This window comes from Maniola hyperantus, chromosome 10, assembly GCF_902806685.2.
Source record: "Maniola hyperantus chromosome 10, iAphHyp1.2, whole genome shotgun sequence".
In the NCBI taxonomy this organism is placed as follows: domain Eukaryota; kingdom Metazoa; phylum Arthropoda; class Insecta; order Lepidoptera; family Nymphalidae; genus Maniola; species Maniola hyperantus.
In genome coordinates, this window is record NC_048545.1 from 6,678,586 (window position 1) to 6,706,149 (window position 27,564).

At 36.1% G+C, this 27,564-nt stretch overlaps 1 protein-coding gene across 2 annotated transcripts; it reads right to left on the bottom strand.

Annotated features, from left to right (window-relative positions):
- Nucleotides 1-14: 14 nt before the first annotated feature.
- LOC117985754 (uncharacterized) lies at nt 15-26,824 on the bottom strand. Of its 2 annotated transcripts, none has more exons than XM_034972532.2 (5): nt 26,651-26,824; nt 5,473-6,939; nt 4,558-4,742; nt 3,340-3,554; nt 15-2,504 (listed from the first exon to the last, which is right to left on the bottom strand). In XM_034972532.2, exons 1-5 carry the CDS (start codon nt 26,676-26,678, stop codon nt 2,282-2,284), a joined length of 2,118 nt encoding a protein of 705 aa, XP_034828423.1. In that variant the 5' UTR covers nt 26,679-26,824; the 3' UTR covers nt 15-2,281. The 2 variants fall into 2 exon arrangements, with proteins under 2 accessions (XP_034828423.1, XP_069357682.1); XM_069501581.1 differs by lacking the exon at nt 26,651-26,824 and adding an exon at nt 16,431-16,461.
- Between the last annotated feature and the right edge of the window lie 740 nt (nt 26,825-27,564).

A 27,564-nucleotide genomic window follows, 5' to 3' on the forward strand; every position in this document is an offset into this window, starting at 1 on the left:
AAAAGCTTTAAAAATTCTAGAATAATTTATTGCACACACAAAATATTATACACACAATTACGTAAGTAGTACTAGGTAAGTAGGTAAACATAAATATCATGGTGAGTAAAAAAATAAAAACCAGATTAAAACATTGCGGACATATTTTGAGTATCATATTAATATAATTAGGTACTAGTTACTAAGCATTAAAATATTAACTCCACGTAATAATAATATAGTAGATTATCCAATGTATATAAAAGGTAAGGTGTACAAGGATAAACGTATCGTTAGTAAGATTCGATCTAAATACATTATGTAGGTACATTTAACAAAAATTACTAACGATTTAGTTTTAGTTTTTTATTTAATTTCTCTAGAACTGAATTATAATGTATGGTAACTATAATAAAACTTAAATTAAGATTCGTATTACTATCACACTCTTAAACATTACTTAGTACTATATTATGTTAGGATTCCGTACCGAACGGTTAAAACGGAGCCCTATTGTGCCCTAATGTCACTCTGCTGTCTGTCTGTCCGCGTGTCACGGGTCTCTAGCCCGTAGACGGACCTGAAATTTTGGTATTTGGTGTAGAATGTTAACCCAAAACCGAATATTGAATTCTTTTTTACGGGAAAAAAATCCATACCCTAGCATGTGGAGTATGTATAATTGTCTAGAGGTAATTGAGTAGATAGAGTTTATCAGTTTTAGACCATTTTTGTGACGACGTTTGACTGAAAAACTAAACTATTTAGTTAGGAATATGAAATTGGTTATATTATGTACCAATGACCTACTTAATGTACTTAAAATTTTAAACAAATTCTGAAAACAACGATTCATAAAGTAGTTTGTAAGCTATGACGAAAACATAATTATTATTCCTTCGCTACGCTTATTAAAATTCTGTATCGTATCTGGTATTGCTGTATGTACCCAATTTATCTGCTAATTTCCACAACACTGCGATCTAAAACTTAGGTTTCTATCTTGTAAGTCGCTAAGTATTGCTTATAATTTCTGGCCCTTACAGTCTTTGTGACAAATAGGAAGGTTTTCATTAGGTAATATCCTATTTTAGCATTTAAACTACCGTGAGTGATTTCCATTCTAAATAATATCTGTCCCGGCTGTACTCACGTGTGTAGTCGACGTTAGCCCGACTAGTTTCGAACCCATACGGGGTCCTTTTTCAAGGGAGTCCGTCCGCGCACGCGCCGCGGTTTTGACTGCGGGACGCACGTGCCGCTGCCCGTAGCGCCCGTTGTGAGGGTGGCTGGGGTGGGGGGGGAGACAGATATTATTTAGAAAGGTAATATCCTCCCGACTGAATTTTGGTTGCTGCGGCCAATCTCCACACAGATTGGCCGTCTGCGAGGAAAATTAGTGCACATGTATGTGCATAGCTTTATCGTTGACAAAATACTATAGTATTTTAATAAATACAGCAATAATATGAAAAAACCTACGCTAGTTACCTATGGATTAAACATGGCGAAATATGGCAAGTTTAATTCCCATTCTTAAATAGTTATAAGTAGTTGCTAATTTATTATTACAGGTATAACGGATATAACTGAGTAGGTTCCTGCGGTAGTGGAGCGGTGCGGGAGGGGTGTGATGACGTGACGCGAGAGCGTAGAGACTTCGTCAACTTGTGATAACTTCCCATTCCGGACTGCTCCACTACCGCAGGAGCCTACTCAGATGTCTGCTATACTATATTTAATCTAATTTCTTAACATCGCCAAATAACAGGTAAAGGGACTCATCCTATGACTCTTGTTTAAATTCACAACCGCAAACAAGTTAATAGACATCACATCACACATAAATACAAGTAGGAATGTACTAGTAAATTACATATTACAGAATGAAAAGTAAGTATGTTACACCTTGTATCACAATTGACTTATTAATTATCACTAGATATAGCCTTAAGGCGCCTGAAACAACGCGATTACGCGATCATCGATCGAGATCAGTTTGTTTGATCGCGCTTTCGTACGAGTCAAATTCACGCGAACTCGCGATGATCGCGCATTCGCGTTGTATTAGGACAACGTCTAATAAACAGTTAAGGAAAACTACGTGAGGAAACCTGCTTGCCTGAGAGTTCTCCGTAATGTTTTCAAAGGTATTTGAAGTCTGCCAATCCGCAATTGGCCAGCGTGATGCCCTAAAGCCTTCTCATCCTGAGAAGAGACCCGATCTCGATAGTGGGCCGACCGGCGATGGATTGAGATGATGATGATGAATCATTTCAAAAGTAAGAATTTGGGAATCTTGTTACTCATCCTGTAGCCTCTGAACATTGCCGCTGCTGCCGGGTGATTCTACGATCACATTTGCTTGGTTAATAGACGTTTCCGAAGATTGTTCAATGCTGCCATTTTCTTCAGTAGAGCTATTTTCAGTAGATTCGTCCGAATCAATTTTATCTGACGCTCCCTTTTTGTTTTTGTTCTTTTTAAATTGTTCCTCCATTTCTTTGAACTTTAAAGTTAAATATCTGTTGAAATTAAAATACTTAAGTACCTACTTAATTTTAAAATATCATCAACCTACTTGAGTAAATTATTGCTTAAAAAATGAAGAAACTGAATCTGTCTTTATGTTAGTTAGTATGTAATTCATTAACATAAAGACAGTTTCAATATCAGCTGCCGAACGATTCAGATTTCTGAATTCTACTGAACTCCGTAGGAACGTAATCATAAAGTAATACCTTAATCTATACCTAGGTACCTACTTATAATAATTATATACCCATATTATAAACGCGAAAGTGAGTATTGGCCGTCTACTAGCATTTCATGCGTGATTTCGTCAAAATTTTGTACAGAGATTGCATTTCTGTTACCTACAGACCTTTTTGTACCGGAAAATCTAAGAGTTCCCATGAGATTTATAAAAAACGCAAATTCACTTGGAAGAAGTTGCGGGCATCACAATATATTTGGTAGGTACAGGTACAGAGGTATCTTGACCTACAAGAGACCTATGCCATCTTTAACCTATTGGAGGCCCTGGGCACATTAGAATAATTGGTACCCCTATGACCTTGACAGAGTAGTGGGTCGGGGGTAAACAAGAAGGATCGAATATAAGTCAGTCTTGACTATAGTTAACTATCTCTATGGTCCTCTGTTTGAGTGGGCCTTTTTGACCTTTGATTTTATCGAAATAATGTTTTTCGGTAATAAAATATCGGTCGGTTATAGTTTGGTGATCTGGCAGGGACTAGTGGGCCCTGGGCACGTGTCCAGTGGGAAAGATGGGCCTTGACCTATGTCCAACTGTGGACGTCTATCGGTTGATGATGATTAGATAGGTTTTTAACTTACTTGTCAACAAGTGGTCCACTGTAGTCTTCAGGAAACTTGGGTGAGTGTGGTAGAATATATTTGTAAAGACTCTCGTTCAAGACGTACAGCTGCGTGGTAGAGGCGCAACGAACGTTGAACCACCAGTCGCAAGTCAAAGCTGCTTGAGAGAATATTGTGCCATTCGGACACAAGAAGGAAGCTTGGCCGCCGTTTAGATCACAGTAATGCCAAACCTGAAAACATTTTTGTGCATAAGTACCTATAGAGAAGTTCATGAACATTTTATTTGCTAGACGTACGTAGGTAGAGTGGCGCTGATAGCAGCAGTGAGCGTACTCGGAACCAAATGATGTTAGTGATGAGATCGATTGGACACAGAGTCATTTCATTCCCGGTACGCTCGGTGGGGCTTAGGCCACGGGCGTACTTATGATACGCAACAGATCGAGATGGTAATCGGGGTATGAGGCGGGGGACGCCACGCACACCCGCGCTCGTCTGCACCGGGTTAGTGCGGGGCGTCCCCACCCCGATTGCTATCTCGACTTGTCGCGTACCTACCTACTAGTTATACCTAGGTACTTGTAAATTATGTCCATATTTATGGTAGGTACCTACCTTACCTATACTCTGTCAAAGATAATATATTAATCCACGGAGAGAAGTAAGCATAGGGCTCAGTGTTACGTAATCCCATACAAATATCAGAGACAATAAAGGCAGTCGGCGTTAGGAAACCTGTAAGTATTTTGAGTCGCCAACTAATCACAAACGAAACTATGTTTTCGAATTGAATTTCACATGTTTTTTGAAAACATGTTTGTGATTGGTTGGTGTCGAGTGGTGATTCAAAATGGTTAACGTCTACTGACTTTTTGACTCTGTCATTTGTATGGGATAACGTAACAGAGAGAGCCGTATACTAACTTCTCTCCGTGGATAGAGTATACCTGAGTATCAAGATTTAAAAATAGATACGGTGTGTCATGTAGGTACATTAATAGCACAGTAGATTCGCATTACCATTTCATTACATACCGCTTTGGGATAGCATCAATTAAGAAAGCACAGGTTGGTAGGTAAGCACCTACCTATTACTTAACCAACTGCCTTTAAAGTAAACGTTAGAAAAAGAAAAACAAGTATGTTAATATTTTTAGCCTAGTTATTTAACCTCGGTTTTGCCAATACATAGATAAATTAGATATCTAATATTAAGAACCTATGTGTACATACTTGACATCTCGTCTCAGTATCAGCAAAGAATCCCTTGTAGCGCTGTGTTTTGCAATCGAAACTTGTTGGTGGAATAACGGTTAGTATGGGGTAGTCGACATCAGGCCGGCCGGGAGTACCGCCCTCATTGTCCGATGTCACGGGAAGAGGAAACCGCTGGGTGCTGCCACCACCAGTTGGATACTCTGCAAATGTAAAAAACAAAGGTAACTAATAAAAAATCGGTCAAGTGCGAGTCGGACTCGCACAGGAAGGGTTCCGTACCATCGTACACTTTTTAATTTTACTAGCGACCATTTTGAAATTTTTAGTATTTCTTGTTATAGCGGCAATAAAAATACACATTCTGTGAAAATTTCTGGTCTCTACCTATTATGGTTCAGGAGATACAGCCCGCTGATAGATAGACGGACCGACAGCGGTGTTAGTAAAGGGGTCCCGTTGGCACCCTTCGGATACGTAATCTAAATCGGCAAGGGCTCTCTCTGGCTTTCCTGAAAGATGGTTTAGCATTAGAGTTTAGCCTTACTCAAATGATTATTATACGGCAAAGCTACACCAAGCAAACTGGTAATAGCTTTGGTGCTGGGTTCTTCAAATCGAAACTTTTAGAACGAATTTGGCTTTTACCTTCACCTAGCACAGTAAGTCGTTGGTCTTGGTTTTTACCACTAACACCTAATAATCATACCTAATACCTACCGTTAAAACCTAGTTACGAATTGAAAATAAGTAGGTATAGGTAATCGTTCTTGACCCGAGCTGATGAGAGTTTTACCATGTGAAAACTTGTAACCTGAGAATAAGCAGATCTTGCGAAGTTTATCTTTGAGTAGGTGGTAAGCAATTGTTAAATGACAACGATAATCTGTTTTTTTTTGTTAAAACTACTTATCAAATTTTTTATTTACCTACCATCTAAATGTTGTGATGGAGTATGTATAGGGGCAAGATAAGGTTCTTCCTTAAAATCAACATGTTGCGGCTTCGAAGTTGTCGTTAGTACAGGAGACGGAGTTGATTGAACCAAAACCTCGGGCGCTTGAAATGGTTTTGGCGAACTGAGGGCAGCTGTTTCAATTTCATTTTGCTGAGCTTGTGCATTTAAACTGCTCAATACTTGTAATAAAGTTCTTATTGAGGCGCCAACATTTTCTCTTGTTATTGGTTTTGGGATGGATTTATTAATTTGTAATGAATTTAATAAATCTGCTAAAGAAACTGAATCAGGAGACATATGTTGTTCTGGTTTGCCGCTAGTATATACCGGTTCGCCGACATATTCCTGTCTGTAGTAATTTTCATTGGGAGCAAATGTTCCCGCTTCAACTATTGGTGATTCTTGATTTTTGTCATTCACGTAATTTGGAAACTGCTCTCCTTTTGGTGTCGTTGTGTATGAAGGTGCCTCAGTCGTTAATATTTGCAAGTTAACAATTGGTCTGAAACCATTTTCTACAACTGGTTGAACTGGAACCGAGCCTGGTCTTCTTTCATAGTAAATTTCGGAGATTGTTGTTGGTGGCTTTTTAGTCTTCAACTGTTGAGTATAAGGATTATCGTATATCGTGAATTGTTGGGGGCGAAGAGACGGTCTAGGTTTTACGTAAATAGGCTGTTTCGGTGGAAATGCTGGAGGGTTATACTGCTGTTGTGTGTGTTCTATATTTCCCATTTTTACAGGTGTCTGCTCGTACGGTACTAGTTTATATCTTGGAGCTTCCGCTTGGTCTGGTGAATAATATTGATAATTAGACTGTTCTGCGTTTTCACGAAAATCTAAATACGGTTTTCTAGTAGAAGCCGCAAATGGTGTACTCGGAGCCTTAATTTGTGTTGGAACGTATCTGTCATATACTATGTCACGATGATTTAAACCACTCTGTAATGTATACTCAGGCGAAGAAGAGTGGTAAGTAGGAGATTTTGGAGAGTTATGGTAAACTGCTGGCACTTCTTTGTAATACAACTTTGTAGGATGCGCAGATGCGATGTTAATAGGAGTTAATCTGTTTCCGTGATATCTTGGAATATTTTTATATCTTGGACTGTAAATTACTTTTGCTTCTCGACCATTCGGTGTCACAGTTCCTGCTTCAATTATCTCGGCTTTTTCTACTTCTACATTAGTTTTATGCGCTTCTGTTGTAGGTACTACTAAGTCGTTAGCATAATAAAATGTCATATACGGTATTAGTCTTCTATACCTTTCGTTAATTTCTAGTATTGTTGAATTAGCTTTGCTACTTATTAATACTTCTGGTTTTGAAGAATCTGTTAAAGATCTTCGTTGTGTATCGATCACCATGCCACCTAACATTTTTCTTTCTGGACTGTTGCCGTTCGGTGATATCGTAATTGTTGTCACAATGGTTGGTATAACTGAAACAAAGAATTCAAATGTTTATATATTGTAAATCCATACTAATATTATAAATGCGAAAATATGTCCGTCTTTCTCTCTGTCTGCTAGCCTTTCACGGCTCATCCGTTCAACCGAGTTTGTACGAAATTTGGTACCAATATAGCTTGCATCCCGGGGAAGGATATAGGCTACTTTTATCCCTGAAAATCAGCGAGTTCGCACGGGATTTTTAAATACCTAAATCCACGCGGACGAAGTCGCGGGCATCGTCTAGTGTCACATAAATCTAATAAGTATGATTCGAGCCTCGCGTGGCGATTTGTCTATCCATCCGATTGATGATGAAATTAATGTTTTTGATCCGTATCCACCGATCACTCAAATATAAATAGAAGGATTTTTATTGAAATCTACCATAATATCAACCGATCCTTGCCGATCGACGAAGTACATCGGTCGAAATGTGCGGTAAACACAATTCTAAACTGACTTGTGTTTCTTTCCTAGCTTTAGATATTCGTAATGTGTGCAAATCACTTGAACTCTGAATAAGATTATTTTTTGTTTGTTACCTACCCTGTACCTGTAGACAATCAGATCCGTCCTTATGCGCCATTTTTGTGAATGGCGGAATTGAAAGCGTTTGTTCGTTAATCGCGCTTTCAAGGTTCAACAAAATGCTATTATAACGTATTATAACTCTATGTACCTAGGTACGTAAAAAATAAGTCGGTCGACCGGACTAGATATATCAATCATACTCTTGGGTTTCTTTAGTAAGTATAACAGTGAGTTAAAGAACGTGTTAAGTTACCCGGATTGTGTTCTCAGCTCTCAATGTCATTACCTATTCTTAATATATAGGACTTACTTAGGCACCTACATATTTTTGTTTTATATTTTGTTCCATGATCATAGATAATACCTGCTATGACTATGACAAAAAATATTTTGGTTTAGGTAAGTAATAGATACCTAATAAATATGATGAGTTTTTATCTATAATGAACCAGAAGCTTAATTTGCTATAATCCGCTGAAACAAATCTGTATGGTGCAACATGCAGCATGCGATATGCATCGCTCGCCCTCCTCACATGCAGGAAAGCCAGCCACCAAGCAAGCAATAGGTACGCACCTCCACCACGTAGCACCGCAAATCCCAAAACACACTCGACGCACGTTCGTTATCGGGGGTCGGGACAAATGGCGAAGCTTCTGGTTCATTTTATATCATGAATTTCCGCAAAATAACGCTTGCTTCTATACAACATTTAGTTTTCTATCCCCAAACTCAGCCCCCCCTTACAGCGAGTCCGCGCGCCTCGGAGTCTGCTGGGCGCTGCGTCATGCGTGGCGAGCAGACTGCAGAGGCGCTTTGAATAAAGTCCCTGAACGGGCTCGAAACTAGTCGGGCATACTCCGACAAACAAGTAAGTTAAGCCGTCATACATACCTACCTACAACACGTAACGTTAACGGACTTTTACATTACATCGATTTCAATACACAAGTTAATAAAGGAAAACTCAAGATTCCACAAACCCAATTGCGACAGCCAAGAAGAACGAAGGTTCGAAACTTACCAGCGCCTAACCAACAGCCCAAGGTACAAACAAGTGGTATCCCACCTACAATGCCATACATAAATCAGGTTATTGAACGTGGGACCTCTTGTTTGCGAGGTTCCGGTGTGATTAATCGCACCGCACCAGAAAGGTCGTCAAGAACAGACAATTAGTATGTAAGTACAATATCACTATAGTGTGTAAGTAGGTGCCTATTATTATATAGGTAGTCCACCAGAGAGATGTCGTATTACTAGAGGAGCAAGCCTCAAACATCAGGCGTTAACAAAACGCCTTACACAATGACTGAAATCTCCTTTATTGTTGTTACATTATTGTAGGTAAGAGTTCATCATATGATAAATATAGAAATAAGAACTACCGATAGACTGACTAAAAGCTAGTCCAGCGAAAATTTTCCTATTGACAAAACGCACGTCTGGTATTAGATAAATCAATCACGCTGTGGCCTCTTGGGACGCTCTAGTAATAGGTAACGTAGGTACGACATCTCTTTGGGCGCAAGTTAATCGTGGGAAAATACAAAAGGTTGATAATAATCTAGGTGTAGCCTACCTACCTAGGTGTAAATACCTACTAAGTAATATCGATAACACTGTGTTATTATTTACTTAGTACGTAAATGGGGTGTGTCCATCTCCTACTGTAAATTTTGAAGATCAAAATAAACTGTCGTGACGAACTATAACGACTCGCATGGTAATCAAAGGTGATCACTGATCAGTCGTGAATTCATGTCTGATCTGCAGTCTCTCAGGCATAGCCTGCAATTATTGTAATTTACTTACAGACTGGCGTGATCTAGCCGGAAGTATAAATGGCAGTCTTGTTATTTAAGTATTTATAGTCCTATAAACAGGTACAAGCCCATGATTATCGTTCGCGTAGATTTAGATTAAATATTTAAAAATATATTTCCGGGATTAAAGGTAGGTACCCAGGTATCTTATGTTCAGAATGCATGCTGTCTTTGTGTCCGTCAAGATCGGGTTAGGCAGGCACACGGGTATATTTATAACGTAGGTACCTACTGAAAGGAACATAGGTGGGGCACATCGCAGCACTGGTCAGTTCTAAACTTCAAAGTCTAGAACATCGGCGCAAAGTTGCATGTATATCGGTATTTTACAGGATAATATTTCGGAGAGTGTGCCGAAGAACTTTTCGACCTGGTTCCTCCTTCAACTTTCTACTATCGTATCGCAAGGCATTGCCAAGGTCTGCACCCGTAATGTAGTCGAAATTCAACGGATCGGTACGAATCGATTTTTCTAATTTCTAATTCGAACCGCTAAGATTTGGAATACCCTTCCGGCATCAGTTTTCCCTTCCAATTATAATATGAATAGCTTCAAGTCAAGAGTGAAGAGGCATCTTCTAGGCAAGCGCGCTCCATCTTAGGCTGCATCATCACTTGCCACCAGGTCTGATTCCAGCCAAGCGCTAGTCTATAAATTTTATGGAAGTCTCTATACAAGAGACCATCTGGCAGTGGACGTGAATCGTTTGACGAAAACATCAACTCTATGAAGTAGGTACGAAGACATTGAGATCGTTCTTTTAACGTCATACCATCGATCGTCATACACATTTTCAGTTAGAAATGCGATTGCGAAAATACGCAATGTGTACGTCTCAGCAATATTACGTTACGTTAGATCAATGTAACAGTAGACGAATTAAGCCCGTGCACAATTACTGGCACGTTGCATACTGCACGAGAACGAGATAACCGGTGCATCGGCCTGCTGTCGGTCACGGCTGACGAGCTCACGCACTACATAACCACCTACGTACCGATCTACACACCATGGCAGCTTGTGTTGGGATCAGCCTTAGATGGAGCGCCTGCTTCTACCCCTTCGTACGGCCATCCCCAACAACAAACCGGCAGATTAATATTTTTCCGTTATCAGAAAGAAACACGTGAGGCGCTTACACTATTAGAATACACCTATCTAAAACGCTCGAGTATTTCTTTGTGACTATTTTTTTTTCATTTTTGAAAACCTGTACACGCTCCCCGATTGTCATGTCAACCTGTCGCGGATATAAATCCAAATGCTTGTGAGTCTTATGACACAGTACCTAAGTAGGTAATTATTGTCACACAGATTCACCCAAATGTATAGAAAGTCAGTTATTATGGTGAAAGTGACACGACCATGGCAGGGAGTGACGCCAAAAGTCGTTACGTAACATGTCGTGTTCGCTGACTAGGTGACGCTTAGCTGATCGCAAGGCTATGGTGGATACCGTCATTATGGTCTCTATGCGCGTGAGCACACTAAACAAGAGCTGCGACTATTTAAAGATATGGCTATACACAACGCGACAACTTCCCTGGCGCAGTGATAAGCGCTGTGGTTTACTTAAAAGTGAGTGGTCCCATATGCTACTACTGGCAGGGACAGCTTGGGAATGTATAATTACTTACTAAATTGTCTCTGGTCTGGTTTCAATTGAGGCTACAGCCGTGGCTAGTTACCACCCTACTGGCAAAGCCAAGTCGCCAAACGATTTAGCGTTCCGTTACGATGACGTGTAGAAACTGATAAGGGGTAGGTATATGGGTTTAATAAAAGTGAAATACCCCTTCCAAGTTAACCCGCTTCCATCTTAGACTGCATCATCACTTACCAGGTGAGATTACAGTCAAGAGTTAACTTGTAATAAAATAAAATAAAATTTAAAAAACGCACGACATCAGCGTGGGTCTGTCTGTAGGTATATCAAGAAACATACCGGGTAGGTACTTCCCGTTGACCTAGAATCATGAAATTTGGCAGGTAGGTAGGTCCAGCCCGTCTGCTGCCATTACGCATTTGTGCTTGCCCGTACTTTTAGTCACAATTAATTTACATACTTATATGTGATACATTTTTTTATTACGTAACTAAGTATACAACTCATAAAAAGCATCATGTTCTTAAACATTGAGGAATCGCGTGCTGTCTCGAAATTACACACGCAGATAACGTCGCTTAAGTTCTAACACCACGTTAGTAATTTTTTGGCGGTTTTAACATTTCGAAGACACATTTTGTTATAAAATCTAGAGACGCGTCTTTCTAGCCAGTCAGCGATGATTAAAAGTAACTGCACGGAATCCATCAAACAACCCTAACCTGTGGAAGCAGCAAAGAAATGTGGAGTACGAAGTAAGTATGGATACCTACGTCTAAACGTTTGTTTTTAATGCCCGTGACTCTACTTCTTATGAGACGTTTTTTTTATTTACGATGTACCTATAAGTATTATTCCTTCATGTGCATTACCTACTATACGCCTACCTATAGGTATAAGTAATTCTATATATTTTTTATTGGAGCTTAATGAAACAAAGGAAACACGCATCTGTAGGTATCAACAGAGTTACAAATTAAGTTCCTTCGCTAACTAATTTGATAGGTAACGAGTACATAGTACATAATGATAGAGAAATAGTTAAATACCTTACCTACCTAGTCCTTAACAACGTTTTCGATCGGGACGAAGCCTATCACAAACGTGTTAGTTTACCGCCTAACGGAGTCCATTCACCCTGATTCCAAAATATATCGGTCCCAATCACTAACCACAGTGAATTGCGTTGCAACATCGGATCTCATGCAATCTCCACTTCCGATAATGTATCAAATGCTGAGCAAAAAGCTTGAGATCCTCAATGACGACGTTGTGATACCTCACGCCTGTTAAGTTCAATATCATAGCAATTTCAACATAAGGTTCTTCAATTTCCATGCGTTATGAACATCACTAAGTAGGTACCTACTATATGGTTTCATCTCAGAAGAGCACATTTACTTGACAACTCGTCTCAAGCTTGTAGACCGTACCCTAATCTATATTCGAGATTTTTTATTTTATTTTGTTTATTTTTTTGTTGGCTATTCTTTTTCTTCTAAATATATAAAAGGCACAGCTCAAACTACTGGACGGATCAGGCTGAAATTTGGCATGCAGATAGCTATTATGACGTAGGCATCCGCTAAGAAAGGATTTTTGAAAATTCAACCCCTAAGGGTGTGAAATAGGGGTTTGAAATTTGTGTAATCCACGCGGATGAAGTCGCGAGCAGAAGCTAGTATTAAATAAAAATAGCGAGCAAACGAGCAGGCTTGTCAATTACCGCCGCCCATGAACATATGCAGTACCAGAGGAACCACCAATGCATTGCCGGCCTTTCAGGAATTTGTTGGTCCACCCCTTGAACAACCCCATGTTGTAATCTAATGGGAACACCACCGAAGGGAGTTGAAACGGTAAAATAATGATCTACTTAATAAAATATTTGTTGCAGATGATACAATGACAGGCTTGCCATATGTTAGTTATGTACTTAGTAGGTACCTTGCCGAAAGTCTTTACTCTTCTTAATAATTGAAATGCATAGTAGATAAGTATGGTAGGTAGGTAACTATTACTTACCTAGTTATAGTAGGTAACTATATTTCCTACCATTCACGCTCTTTTACAAACTACTATAAGCATCTTTAACTCTATTGAAAGTAAATAAGAACAAATAATTAAAAACCTTGGAATTATATTATGGTCTAGCTTATAACGTCAGTTGCGACTTGCGAGTTTAGTATTCATGTAGCTTGCGAAATCGACTACCTTATAGCCTTTCTCTGCAATTTACATTTGTTTAAAGCGAAATGGTCTTCGTTTCAAATTCCAGAATCCGGACAACTAGGATCCTCCTTTTGCATACAAATTTGATTGCATCTGAAATCTCTAATGTTATTTTGGACGATATAGCTGTTCCAGCTGTTATTTGTTTAAAGACGATAGCAAAAGAACAAATCTACAACGTTCGTTTTAGTATACGCAAAACCTGAAAGTAGTTTGATCAGAATCAGTAACAGAATTTATTGCAATCATTTTTACTACGGGTGAGGTATATTTTAACCAAAAATACTTGAAGATCCTGCTAGTATGAACATCTAGTTGAATGATCGCATGCACCAGCTGATTCAAGCCGTGCGCACGCTCAGCGTCAGCCGTCCCGTTCGCTCACAGCCGCTTGCTTGGGGTGACCATATTTTGCGAGGACAATGACAACACAACAAGCTTATAACTTCGTAAATATTCATTAAATATTTTTGAAATGCTGTGCATATTATATTCTTTATGTAAAAATATTCCACATGTGTTTTGGTTTTTGCTTATACCAAAACTAACATGGTATATAAATTAAAATAAAATGTTGTTCAATGGTAAGCGTAACCATCACTTGAGTACGACTGTACCGATTTGGTTATTTTTTATTCAAAAAATTGAAGTTTCCCGGGAAATTCTAAATTCGGGCATACTGAACGTCTTTTTTCTATGGGATTTTTGCATGAACTCAAGAACATCATTAACAAACTATAAACAGCGAGGCGTCCCCACCCCGATTGCCATCTCCACCTGTCGCTTACTATACAGTAAAGCTATTATTACATATCGTATAACCTACTTAATATGAATAGGTATTAAATGTTTATATCAGTATACATTTTTACAAAATATAACATATCTCCTATACCTATATAAATGCCTATTTTCCGATGCTATGAAGTAATTTCTCCATATCTCTCAAAATCTGCTAATACGATATACCTACCTACTTTATTGTCAATTTAATTTAATTGTTAATTTTATGTCTTCGCAATCTTTCATAAATAATTTTATGATTTAGCATTGAATTTCTATTTACATTCTTCAGTGTTGCATCGGAAACATATCTACCTACTAAACTGGGTCAAGGTGGCTGAATAAATTGGTTAGGACATATTTTTTAAAGAAGTTAGAGTTTGAGATTGCATTAATAAAAAATGGAAAATAGGTATTTTGGATAATATACAGGTAACTATAAAAAGAGAGAGGTTTACTCTATGTGTACCGATGCAATGGGTCATACTAATATTATAAAGGGTGTACCTAAGTAAAGTTTGTAAGACTGGTGTAGGAGATAGTATCCGGAACCCATATTCGGATTCTGAAAATTCTTTCACTGATAGACAGCTACATAGATACCTAATCCATGAGTGCATAGGTCATTAAAGCGAACGAAGTCGCAAGAAAAATCTACTCGAGTCCATGATAAAATAAAAAGTGTTTAATACCTATTCCAATTTTCAAATAGATATGTATGTAGGGTAATTCTGAATTATATACACACATTAGGCACAAAATTAAAACGCTGATTTTTGAAGTGAATTACTTCATGAGGCGCGTTAAACGATTTTGGGATTATTGGTACAAACCTCAAGGTAGGTCGCGTCACCGACATACTAATGTTAATGGTAGGTCTATCTGTAGCTATCATCTATCATAGCTGTAAGTAGATATATCATAGTTTTAAGTTTTCTCTTTTGTAAGGAGTCCCCACTGACAATCATTTTTTTTAATTTCAGACCTCTATTGATTATGTTGATCCCATACGCACCTTAGTATTCAACATCATATAGAATCAACATTAGGTAACATCTTGCACAACATCTTCCATACCTACTAATTACACATACCTAATTAACAGGTGCAATGGCAGAGGCCTGCAATTATATCATTGGTCACTATTTCTTCACTATTCCCTGTTCATTGTCACGGTACAATGGCAAAACGCTATTCTTTGTAGACTACTTAGGTACATCGCATTCAATAAATATTTCATAGCATAGCAATTAAAACCCGAAGTAATGATACATACATTCATCTGGATTGCAAAAGTTTACAATAGATTATATACCTACTAACTTTACATATCAGTGCGTAGCATAAACAAAATGTTACGCGCTGTTCGTATAGATTTTTATTGACACTGTAGTTACGTGTGTAGAAATCCAAATGCAATGTCATAGATGACATCACAAAATTATAGTGTGTTGCTATTTTTATTGACCACTAGTGGATACCCGCACACTAAGACTACACTACTACTAATTACGCTAAGAAAATCTTTAAATCCATCTTCTCATTATTGCCTTTCTAATGAAACCTATTTGGGGCACGTAGGTTAGATGGTTTCAAAGTCTATAACGGACACAAGTAGAAACATTTTTTGTGTTTTATGTATTACTAGCTCATGCCAGCGACTTCGTCCGCGTGAACTACATAAATTTCAAACCCCTGTTTCACCCCTTAGGGATTGAATTTTCAAAAATCGTTTCTTAGCGGTTGTCTACGTCATAATAAATAGCTATCTGCATGCCCAGCCTGATGCGTCAAGAAGTTTTACCTGTGTGTTGATAGATCAGTCTGTCAGTCAGTCAGCTTTTCCTTTTCCCTTTCTAGGGTAATAGTTATAGCCGTCATATACCTACCTACTTAATTTGTAGTTTGAGATTTTTTAGTGTTATGGACACCACTACCTAAGATCACTTAATAATAATTAATTGTTACCTTTACACAGATGTTTGTATCCAAAAAAAGTAAAGTGGGTCATGCTTAATAAAATTATTGTCTTAATAAACTATTTAATATCATGCCGAACAATGTGCCATATTATTATACTATGCGCTTCAAATGTGAAGACCGTCTTCATATATTTGAAAAGGTAATTAGGTAATTTCTAAATTAATAATTTAAATACATATGAAAATTTGTGGAACCGGCAAGATTCGAACCTGCGTATTCCTGCCGTTTCCGCAATTTTTGATAACAGTAAGTAAATTATTAAAATATCAAAGGGATGGTTGCACTAAGTTTTTTTTTTCTAATTTTTTAACCGACTTCAAAAAAAGGAGGAGGTTCTCAATTCGGCGGAATCTTTTTTTTCATAACACAAGCGTAAATCGTAAATTTTTATACGTTTTCTTTAAAATAAATAATTAATTCAAAAAATGGTTGTTATTCGTGAAAGATGGTAAATACAGGAGTTACGATTTTATGAATCACCTTGCCGACGTCACATTTGATACACAGAGTAGGTACCTAATTAAAATATTTAACAGGAGAGCGTAAGGACATCGGGAGAGCGGTGAGCTAGTGACTGTCATCTCAAACTCGCTGGTCGTTGTTGCAACTCGCATCTGGGTCAGCGACTGTCACCGCGGCTGTCCACTGCCGCATGCGCCGCTTATCAGATCTGGATTATAGCTATTAGCTTCATTTACAGCTTAAGTAAATAAATAGCAGAGAAAAAGCAACTGGTGTTCTAGCAAATAATAAAGTATCTACTCTGACTAAAAGATATTGTGTGCAACAGCGTATACTTCATCATAATAATCAGGACATAAAAACCATAAAATTGCAAAGATACGAACAACGTATCAAGAAATTAAGTATAATTTTAATAATAATGCATCGTTTCATTGGAGACTAGGCTTTCGCCGCGACTTCATTCGCGTGGCCTACATTTTTTCACAATAATTTATAGCCCATAGGAGGTAGTTAAGGAAAATGTACTTATCTACACGTATCAGTATTTTAAGAATCAGATTACCCCTGTCCCTCTACATACAAACTAAAAAGATTTTAGTTACGCACCTAATAATAATGTTATGATGAATAATGTGTGGTAGTAAGGTACCTACATAATTCTATGTATAACGCGTAAAAATTAACTCCTCACACGCCATTTTAACTTTTTGTGTCAAATTTCATGTCAAAAGTACGATTTTAGTATTTATTTTAAAGGTGAACAGTACTTTTGACATGACAGTTGACCCATAGATTTAAAATGGCGCATGAGGAGTCATTTTTTACGGACTTTAATTACCTATACATATTACACCCATACATTAAGTAGAAAGCTTTCGTTCTAAAACGGATACAAAAACTGAATGATCGACTTTCTCTCTTTCCTCGCTTACATTAATTTTTATTTTTTAAACTTTTTAGTTATTGTATACTTAGTACAAATTATATAAGTAATATTTAACGGACTCCCTTGAAAAAGGACCCCGTATGGGTTCGAAACTAGTCGGGATAACGTCGACTAAACACGTGAGTACAGCCGGAACAGATATTATTTAGAATATTTAACAACTCTAATATTTGTGCTTCCGGTAAACCATTCAAAATTAATGAATTGTATATATAATATGTATTTTGCAATATGTATGTTTTCTACTAATATACATATCGTTGTATAACGTTTATTGATAAACTTGCATCTCATTACTCACGCATAGTGAGTGTCTAGTCTAGTGCCTACGTTTGCAAATGATATTTTTTTTGTATCTCATCGAACTCTGTATACTTACCTATTTACTATTATCTCAAAGATAAGAATAAGAATAGTAAAGAGCAAAAAAAATCTCTAAACAAGAGTAAAGAAATCAGATTAAAATCTGATTCCATCCAATTAAGTTAGACAAGTATAAACTTGGCTATAAGTAAATATTTTTATTTATTATGTACCTACTATGAAAACATCTAGGTGTCTAAGTATGTGACGACAATGACAACATTCACTTAATTGGTTTTGCAACAAGATGGCCATATCTGTTGCCTGGTAAAATACCTTCACCTACTAAACTAGATTTGTTTCATCCTATATATATAACATTTTATTAAAAGTTAGCCCGTAGTAGAGAATTCCATTCCAACTCCCTTTCATAAATTATAAATTCCATAAAGTACTTAACTAGATTTTGAGCACTTTTTAAATTTTTTGTGCGTTAATTTTATTTGTCTAGTCGTTAAGAATTTTTTATATTAAGTATATATCTACTTATATCTGTAGAACATCATCATCTCAACCGATTGCTGGCTCTGGTGAGCACTGGTCTTCTCTCAGAATCACGCTGGTCAAGTGCGGATTTGTAGGCTTCCCACACCTTTGAGAACACTATGAAGAACTTTCAAGTATGCAGATTTCCTCACGATATTTTCCTTCACTTTTAAAGTATTCAACTGTTAAAACGTATCATAAGCTATCGTAATGTATCGTATATAAACGTATCGTAAACTCAAAAAATTTAGAAGTTTCAACCCCAGGATTCCAACTCCAGACCCTCTGAATGTGAAGCCAAGCTCTTAACCACTCGGCTATTACCACTATTGAAGAACATAATGAAATATGTATAAGTAAAAAATCTTGAGTTACTATTTACCTGTACTTCTTGTATACATCCATATTCCCTCGTAACATAATTAGATTAGCTACCTTTATGCACCTCAATTATTGAATGATTGAATAAATGATTTAAGAAGAACGCCTAGCTAAGTAAAGACTGTAGATCATGTTATCGTGCTCGAAAGACCTTTACAGCTGACATTGTAATACATAAATCACTAATGGTGGGAATACAAACAAAGGTGCAGTTTGTGTATAAAAGGCTTCACTGTTCTATAACCATCAAGTACTAGATGATACCTGCGACTTTGTCTGCGTGGGTTTAGGTTTCTTAAATATCCCGTGAGAACAATTTAATTTTCTGGGACAAAAAGTACCCTAATGTGCATTGTCCGTCCCCGGGATGCAACCTGTCTCTGTACCAAATATCGTCAAAACCAGTTAAATAGATAAGCTCTGTTAAGCTAGCAAACAAACAGACACACTTTCGAAATCATAATATTAGTATGGAAGTGTGGACAAACGAGGTAAAATTACCCTGAAACACGAATTCAAGCTCTAAATTGGGTGTAAGTATTTTCCTCCTCTTAACATAGATCCAGAGAAGACAATCTTTTTTCCATACGTATAGTATTGTTGTATGTAGTAATGTGATTCAAGAAAACTATTACAACTTGTAATTGGACCTACTACCTATTCAAGAAATATTAAGTATCTAAGAAAACTATAGCCAAAAAATGGCGATCACAAAAACGATTGACCTTTATTTTCCACTGTTACCTATAGAGATAAACATAACATGACCTTACGTAAAATTAAAGTCACTTACGATATAATCATTGTACACCCGTCATTATAGAAAGAAAGAAAGGAAAGTATTAAAGTTATGCCACACATCAACAGATCAAATAACTAAATAAATAAAATCGTGAAAACATCGATCTCGATCATTGACCTGAGAACATGAATGTTCTTGATAGATCGATTATTTCTTTAAATACGAGCTTTAACTGCGTTGAACTCTTTTTCATGTACTTAAACTAAGGGCACAAAAGATGCGACTTTTAGTAGCGATACAGCCGCGCGTATCTTGAATAGAATTGTGATATAGAATCGTTTGCAAAAGGTAATACGGCACGCTACTGTATCGCGACCTTTTTGCGGCTGTATTGCTACTGTAGCGCTGCCAATAGTCGCAGAGGGTGCGCGATCTACTTAATTTTGCTCATGGGTTTGTGCATTTAGTAAAACAGTGTAAAAAAATTGTGGTCAGTATTTTGTAACATGGCTTTCTTCATTCCTTAAACTTTGAAAGAATAAGTAGGTCGTTCAAATTTCATCCTTTACTTACTTTACTTCTAAAATACTTTGTGTGAAACTACTGTGTATGAAGGCGTATGCTGGGCAACGTTCGAGGTTACTTACATTAAGTTTTATTTTGTTTGCTCCATATGAATGAGAATGTACACGCCTGGTCCACCTACCTCCGTTTTTGCTTAAACTGATTGCTTTTAAAAATGTTAAGTGTTGTGCCTACTTACCTATTAAGACCCACAAATGCAGTTGTGCTATGACACTGGTAAAAGGACAAAATAATATCAATACCTATTAATTTTACGTTAGGTATAAGTAATGGGTACTGGTTATGTTGAAATATTCCTCGGAATAGTATCAAGGTAAGAAGTAAACAATTTTCTTTAATGAGTAAAGGTTTGACGTCAGAAATTCTCATGGTTTCCTCATAGTCGCTATAGCTTGAGACAAAATATATTTAGCTTGGTAATCACAGAATATAATATGATGTAATGTACATAAAAATAAAAGAAATTATCCACTAAATTAGTATTAAAATGCGTTTTTTCAAAATGTTAAATCTAATTTGTGCGCTTATATTTTGAGAAGCACTTAAGTGTCTTATTGATTATATTTAGGAATTCTGTGATTTATTTAATTAGTTTGAATATGAATGAATCCAATTAAATCTTAGTAGTCATCTCAGTAGTCAATTTTATTTCATGAAAACTACAAAACAAGTAGTAGTATCTTCAAATAACTTTAGTTTAAGTAAGTATAGCTGAATGTACGAAATAATAAAAATAATATGCAAGTAGGTACCTAGTACCTACCCACTTACTTCCTGATCCTATTTGCGTCAGGTCAGCTGGTTGTTATTGTTGAAGGTTATTTTTTGATTTATTAATAAAGTTTTATAAGTAAATATACGCAACCTATCTTACAATAATATGTACTAGAAACAATAAATACTTGTTCGTATTAAGATACCTTAACCGTATAAAACAAAGTTACATTTCGAGATTTTCTGTTCATTTACTTGAAAAACTTTTTTTAGTATTTTTTCATGAGGGCTTGTAATATTATGTAGGTATTCACATATTCATATTACAACGTTTATTAGTTTAGAGAATAGCTAACTCCACTCGTCTTCTTCTTCTCGGTATAAGTAGGTATCTTTCCTCTGTTTTATTTTTCGACGTAGGAAAGGCATTTCGCACCTGTGCAGTGGTAAATTCTTTTGACGATTCAAAAGCACTTGTAAAAGTGTATACAATATTTGAATAAAACATCTTTCTATTCTATTCTATCTGAAGCCAAGCAAGTTGGCTGGTGATACAAAAATCGTAATATTAGATATAATGAAGGTGTGTTAAATAGTAAGAGCGGTCTCGGCTGCAAGTAGGCTACTATTATGCTTATTATATTAAGTTGTATCGTAATAATAATATTCCTAACGTTACGTATGTCCTAGTTTTAGAAAAGTTGTACCTACGTATCTGATGCCGAAATATTAACATAAGATATTGGTTAACCGAATGAGTCATCTGAAATGAAGGAAACGATAGCCAGATTAGTCAGGTCTAGTAATCCAGTTTAGTCTTATTTAGTTTGAATTATTTCATCTCATCCTGTTAAAAAAAATAAGAAGGTTCGTTAATTTTTTTGTATTTGTAGAGGCTAATTCTACAAATGCTGTTTAACAAAAAAAGTAATTAATTATTTATAACAATATACTTAATAGATGGAAGCCAAAACCATAGTTGTTTTTAAAATTTCTGGGAAAGCGAAGAAAGCCCTTGATATTCCGGGATAAAAATTATTATTATCTGTAAAGCATCCTTCTTTTAGACGTCTAATAAATAGTTGAAGGCTGTTAGAGTCAAATAACAGCACAGAGTACTTTTTACGTACGAATAACAGCTATTAGCAACATCAAACAGGCTGTTCTCACATCCGCGTTGCTTGGCTTTTTCATGAAATTACTTTATTATTTTAAACTGGAAAGCATTTAGTTGCAATTTTTTACTTGAGAAATCTACACATTTTCGACCGCGATACATTTATTTTCATTGGTCTTAATCAAGATTAAGACCAATGAACCGGAAAAAACTGATTGTTTACTGATTGTTTCTTTTATGTAGGTACTTAATTAATAAAATGTAATTAAGCAATTAAATTATTATAGGTACTTATCTTTTATTTGCCAAATTAAAATTCTTGTTATAGTAAAATTGTTGCGTTTTATTGGTAAGTTAAAGCAAGCTATGCATCCACGAGCATTTCTTTCTTTCTTTGTGTATCACACAACAATGGAAAATTAAAAATTATAATCACATTTTTGTTCTTCTTGGAAAAATATTACGCCACAGAAACCAGTGAAACCGAGACACGGAAGTTATTACAAGTAGGCAGGTAGGTACGCAAAATTGTAAGACTTAAATTGTATTGAAATAAGAGGTTGGGCTGTGCGTCTGAAATAGTGTCTAAATACTCACTAAGAAATTTACTTTAAATTTAAACTCATAAACATAATATCTAACATTTAAGTAAACAGGAGCAATTGTTAGAGTAAGTCGGAAGTATAGTATATTTTATAGCAGCTGATAGGTCTACAAAGTTTGGTACCTACAAAAAGAACTCATTGAAAAAGAGATTCGCTTAGCTTAAATTCAGAAGTCCAGTGTGGCCTTTCTTATAGAATAAATTGAATCACTTCCTTTACTTTTTTATTGTTGGCTATGTGAGTTTTGATAGTCCATTGGATTTAGTCAACCCTGGTAACGGATCTCCATTTTTAAGCATGCTCGAAGGTGTCAAAAGGTGATTAAACTCCCGCCAATATCTATGTACTTAGTGTGTGCCACCACCATTGACTTATCATAGTAGGCCGCCACGCTTATCTATGTTTCACACCGTAGGAATTTGTCTTTAATTTAAGAATACAATTAAATAGTATATATATATATATATATATATATATATATATATATATATATATATATATATATATATATATATATATATGTATATTATTAAATTGTATAAATTATATAAGTAAATAGAATATAATTGTATGAGTAATGAGCTTTGCCTATCTTTAGTTTTATATCTTTGCAACTAGTCAATCTATCTAGGTATATAAATAAACACAAATCGCCGAAATGTATGTACGCCTGCACCAAATTGGATTAGTAGGTAATTCTTTTTTTGTTGTGTTTATAATTGTCAGGACTAGGTTGGTATGAAAGATATTTCTTGAAAAATCCACGGTAAAAGACAATTCCCGAAAATTTAAGAGTTTCTACGTAACTTTTAAAAGACCTAAATTCATTTGGACAAAATAGCTAACACCACAAATATTTGGTACTAAGACACCTTGCATCCTGGAGAATCATTCCCGCGGATTTTTTTGACAAATCTTTATCCTCTCGTATGAAGTCGCGGGCATCATCTACTTAGTATAAATAGTAGACATACTTAAGATCTGCATTACCTTAATGTTATTTCTCGTTTTGAATTTCACCTGCTGCCCATAAAGCACATGTTGTAGAGGTCACCAGGGTCAGCGAGAAGCGTCCGACATTATCGTTTAGTGAAAGTGAAGTGCAAAAACAATACGAGTAGGTATATACCTATTATATTATCACTAGCTTATTCCCGCGACGTCATCCGCGTAGACTACACAAATTTCAAGCTGCTATTTTACCCCTTTAGGGTTTGAATTTTCAAAAATCCTATCTTAGCGAATGTCTACGACATAATAGCTATCTGCATGCCAAATTTAAGCCCGATCCGTCCAGTAGTTTGATCTGTGCGTTGATAGATCGATTTCCATAAATAAAAAGGTTGAAAAGGTCGGCAGGCTAAAGTTTTTGAAGGAAAAAATCCTTTAGGCGCGTTGGGCGATTTTGGGATGGGTAAAAACTTCATGATCGTGTCACCGACATGCTAATGCAGTTATCAGTGCTCGGAGTACCGATAGATGTAAAACCAAAACTAATGTTAATGGTTTTAATTTGTACAAATTACGAAATTTAAATGTTTGATGCTACAATTCATTTAAAACCCCAAAAAAACACTGTTACTTCATTTTCACTTCTGTCAGCAATCTTTTTTAAATAGCTACAAGTATATAACCAGAATATAATATATTCTTATTCAATCAATTTTTGTTTCTTTGAAAAATACAAAAAGCACCTAGATACGCTCCCGAAATTAGGTAAAGTTATGAAACGGTGAGTTGTGCAGTTACGGTAATACAATACCTAATAATATCTAAGTTCATTATAATTAATGTTCATAATATCAGCTTAATTCAATAGGTAGGGTACACATTACGACTTTACGACTATTTTTATCAATGATTTCTCTTTATAATATGAAGGTCAAATGAAACCGAGTGTTGATATTCTGAGAACGCATCTCAGATTACCTACGTCCATAAAAAGATTAAAGGCACCGTCTCTCTTTACATTTTCTAGGTGATATAATATATGAATATGTAACTTAAGAAATATCTATGAAGAAATAGTATGTCATCAGTCCAGAGTTTAATTGCAAAATTAAAATGGAATACGATAGCACTACATTGTTATGACTTATGACTAAAAAAACTGAAAAGTGATGCAAGGTGAATGATTGATCTATTATTTCATGGTTTTATTAGCTTTTGCTCGCGATTTAGGCCTCATATTGTTTTCACGCGTAAATAAAAAAAAACACATGGCAACTAACAACAGGTATCTGAAAATCAACCAAATAGACCCATAACAAAATTTCTTGAAACTGCTGACTAGAAGAGTCAATCACGGATAGGTACATAGAGATAGAGCTAGGATTGGAAATGAGAAATCCTATATTCATAGTTGCCATAAAGCGAAAGTTATAGCAGAAAAATAAATTAAAATATAGGTAAGTAGGTACTTTACTTTTGTCACACAATTCCAGAAGTTTATTTTTGGCGATTGGTACGCCTTGCGCCTCTTACCTTGTCTTCAAAGAATACTTGCTAATGATCCGCGACTACTTAATATCGTATTAACATAACTTTCGTAACCAGTAATCAGTGTTAATAAATGATAAACACATAAATTAGATAACGCAATTATTAGCCCCAACGTAATCTCTTCGGTAACTTAGAATATGTAGCCCAAGTTTCGAGCGCAACTGAATTTTGTGTAAAATGTTTTATTTTCATTTCATTTTTTTCTTATCCAGCTTAGTCTGTGCTTGTCTGACAGTCAGTCAGTTATGGTACATACCTACTGTTTTAAATATGTATAGCTAAAGATTACAATTCTTTCTTATACATCATGTTTGTCTATTTCGCATTCGCACATCATTCATCCGATTGAGTTGAAATTTTTACAGTTGTTGTTGGCACTTACTGAAGGTTTCAGACGTAGTACCTTACATCCCGGGGACGGACTAATACTGATAGGCTACTTTTTGTACTGGAAAATCAAAAGTTCCCACGGGATTTTCAAAAAACTTAAATCCACCCGGGCTAAGCCGCAGGCATCAGTTAGTATACAAATAAAAATCATGCTGTTAGAAAAAATGAGTTGTTGGTTGGTGTGTAGCACAAAATGCATTATATACCTACCTAAACCCTAAACTATCAATACTTTAATAAATATTATAATATAATATATCATTAGTACTTATTATAACCTTAGGTATACGTACATTATTACCGGAAGTAGGTAAATACTTCAGTAAGTGCATTTCATTATGACAAAAGTTATGCTATAAAAAGGCTATCCAAGTCAATCTATTTAAATGTATTTCAAGACTATAATAAAATGAATGGCATAATAATTTACTTTGTTTCTTTTTATAATTTATATCACGGACATTGGCATTGAGAATGGTCTAAATCGTCACGCCTTTTTATTTTGTTGTAAGGTCATGCAGTGAAAAGTAAGATTTTAATATAAGATTGTAAACTAACAAACTCATAACTAACAAAACTGATATTTTGTTGTTGGTTGAACTGAACTGTTTGAAATTTGAAGTAAAAACTACGTAAGCATAGGTAGGTATAAAGTACCTAAGGTTTACTTTTTATCTGCTTTTTACCTCCGATCTTAAATCGGATGTAAAATAGGGCTTAGGACGCATAGTTTAATGGTTACCTACCGAAACAATCCATACTAATCGTAATATTAATATTATAAATGCGAATGTGTTAGTCTGTCTGTCTGTCTGTCTTTGCTAGCTTTTCACGGCCCATCCGTTCAACCGATTTTGACGAAATTTGGTACAGCGATAGATTTGCATCCCAGGGAAAGGACAAAAGCTACTTTTTGTCCCGGAAAATCAAAGAGTTCCCACGGGATTTTTGAAAACCTAAATCCACAAGGACGGAGTCGTGGGTATCATCTAGTTAGTAATAATTTTCCCTTATGAATTTTATCCAAGTACTGATTAAAGAAAGAAAATACGCAGGTAGGTATTGATACCCGCAACTTAGTGTGCGTGGGAAATCCCGTGGGGACTCTGTGATTTTCCACGATATACCTAAGTCTATCTAATTCGATGTATCTCTCCAAGATAGACGCCTGTTTGCGTCCACTGCTGGACATAGGCCTTCTCAAGAGCGCGAAGAGGCCTTCACAAACACATCTGTATTTAGGTACCTATAATGTTAGTAAGTAATTATGAATATCTACTCAATCAGGTACTATATTTACCTTAATCATTTAATATAAGTAGGTAAGTTGTAAATATATAAAACAAATGGCTATTATTTTTACACCAAGTAGGGTACATCCGGCAAAATATATTCAGTTCCTGTTGAAGTAAGAAAAAAATAAAAATGAAACATTCTTACCGCAAAATATTAGCATCCAAAGTTCCATGGTAACAAATTATATCCAATATTCTGCAAAAGATTCAAACCACTTTTCATTCAAAATCAGTATGTTTACGTAAATATCAGTTTTATAATCGAAACCGAAAGTCGTCGAACTCGCGTGCGGGCGGCGCGCTTCGCGTAAGAAATGACTTTAAATGTCTCAACTCTTTAGCACTATGCGCAACGATCAGCCCTCTACGGCTTTGGAGCCTGCATACTTTTCACGTGTTCCAATCGTTGAGTCATTTAAATCTACTCTAACGTAATTCTTTTTTCAGCAACAGGCTGTCTATAAACAAATCAGGCAAAGTCTTAATCCACTGAATCTTTGCCGTTGACTTGAAACCGCTGAATTAGAAAAAATATTACCTAAATATTTGACTTTTTGTGTGTCATGTGAAACAAAATGCCCAACAAAATATTTTCCATGGAAAAAGATGACCAAACTAAGTACCTACTCGTGCGTCGTGAGTCGTGACATACTTATATAATTTCTATCTGTAAACGTTTTGCAAATATACCTACCTACTAGCGTCCCGCCCCGGCTTCGCACGGGTAGCTTATTACAACTTTCGCAAGGATCTCTAATTATTTAAAAATAAAACATAGCGTATGTCACTTAGGAATAATGTAGCTTTCTACTGGTGAAAGAATTTTCAAAATCGGTTAGTAGTTTCAGAGATTAATCCCTACAAACAAACTTACAAACTGTACCTTTTTATTATAATAAGTATTAATAGCATAGATAACCATCTGGTTATCTATGCTATGGTTAATAAAGTCGTTAGTTTTTCCGTAGGAAAACCGAATTTTGTCTTTGTCTTTTACTAAAATGTTTGCCTACGTCGATACAGCATGCATCCGAGACATGGTCGCTAACTTGGCTCTCA

Excerpts from the sequence above, each read along its gene's own strand:
- LOC117985754 (XM_034972532.2), bottom strand. The coding sequence starts at position 26,678 with ATGGAACTTTGGATGCTAATATTTTGCG. Across the intron at positions 3,555-4,557 it reads ATACTGAGACGAGATGTCAA|GTTTGGCATTACTGTGATCT; the intron begins GTATGTACACAT and ends AAATGTTTTCAG. Across the intron at positions 2,505-3,339 it reads AGTGGACCACTTGTTGACAA|ATATTTAACTTTAAAGTTCA; the intron begins GTAAGTTAAAAA and ends TAATTTCAACAG.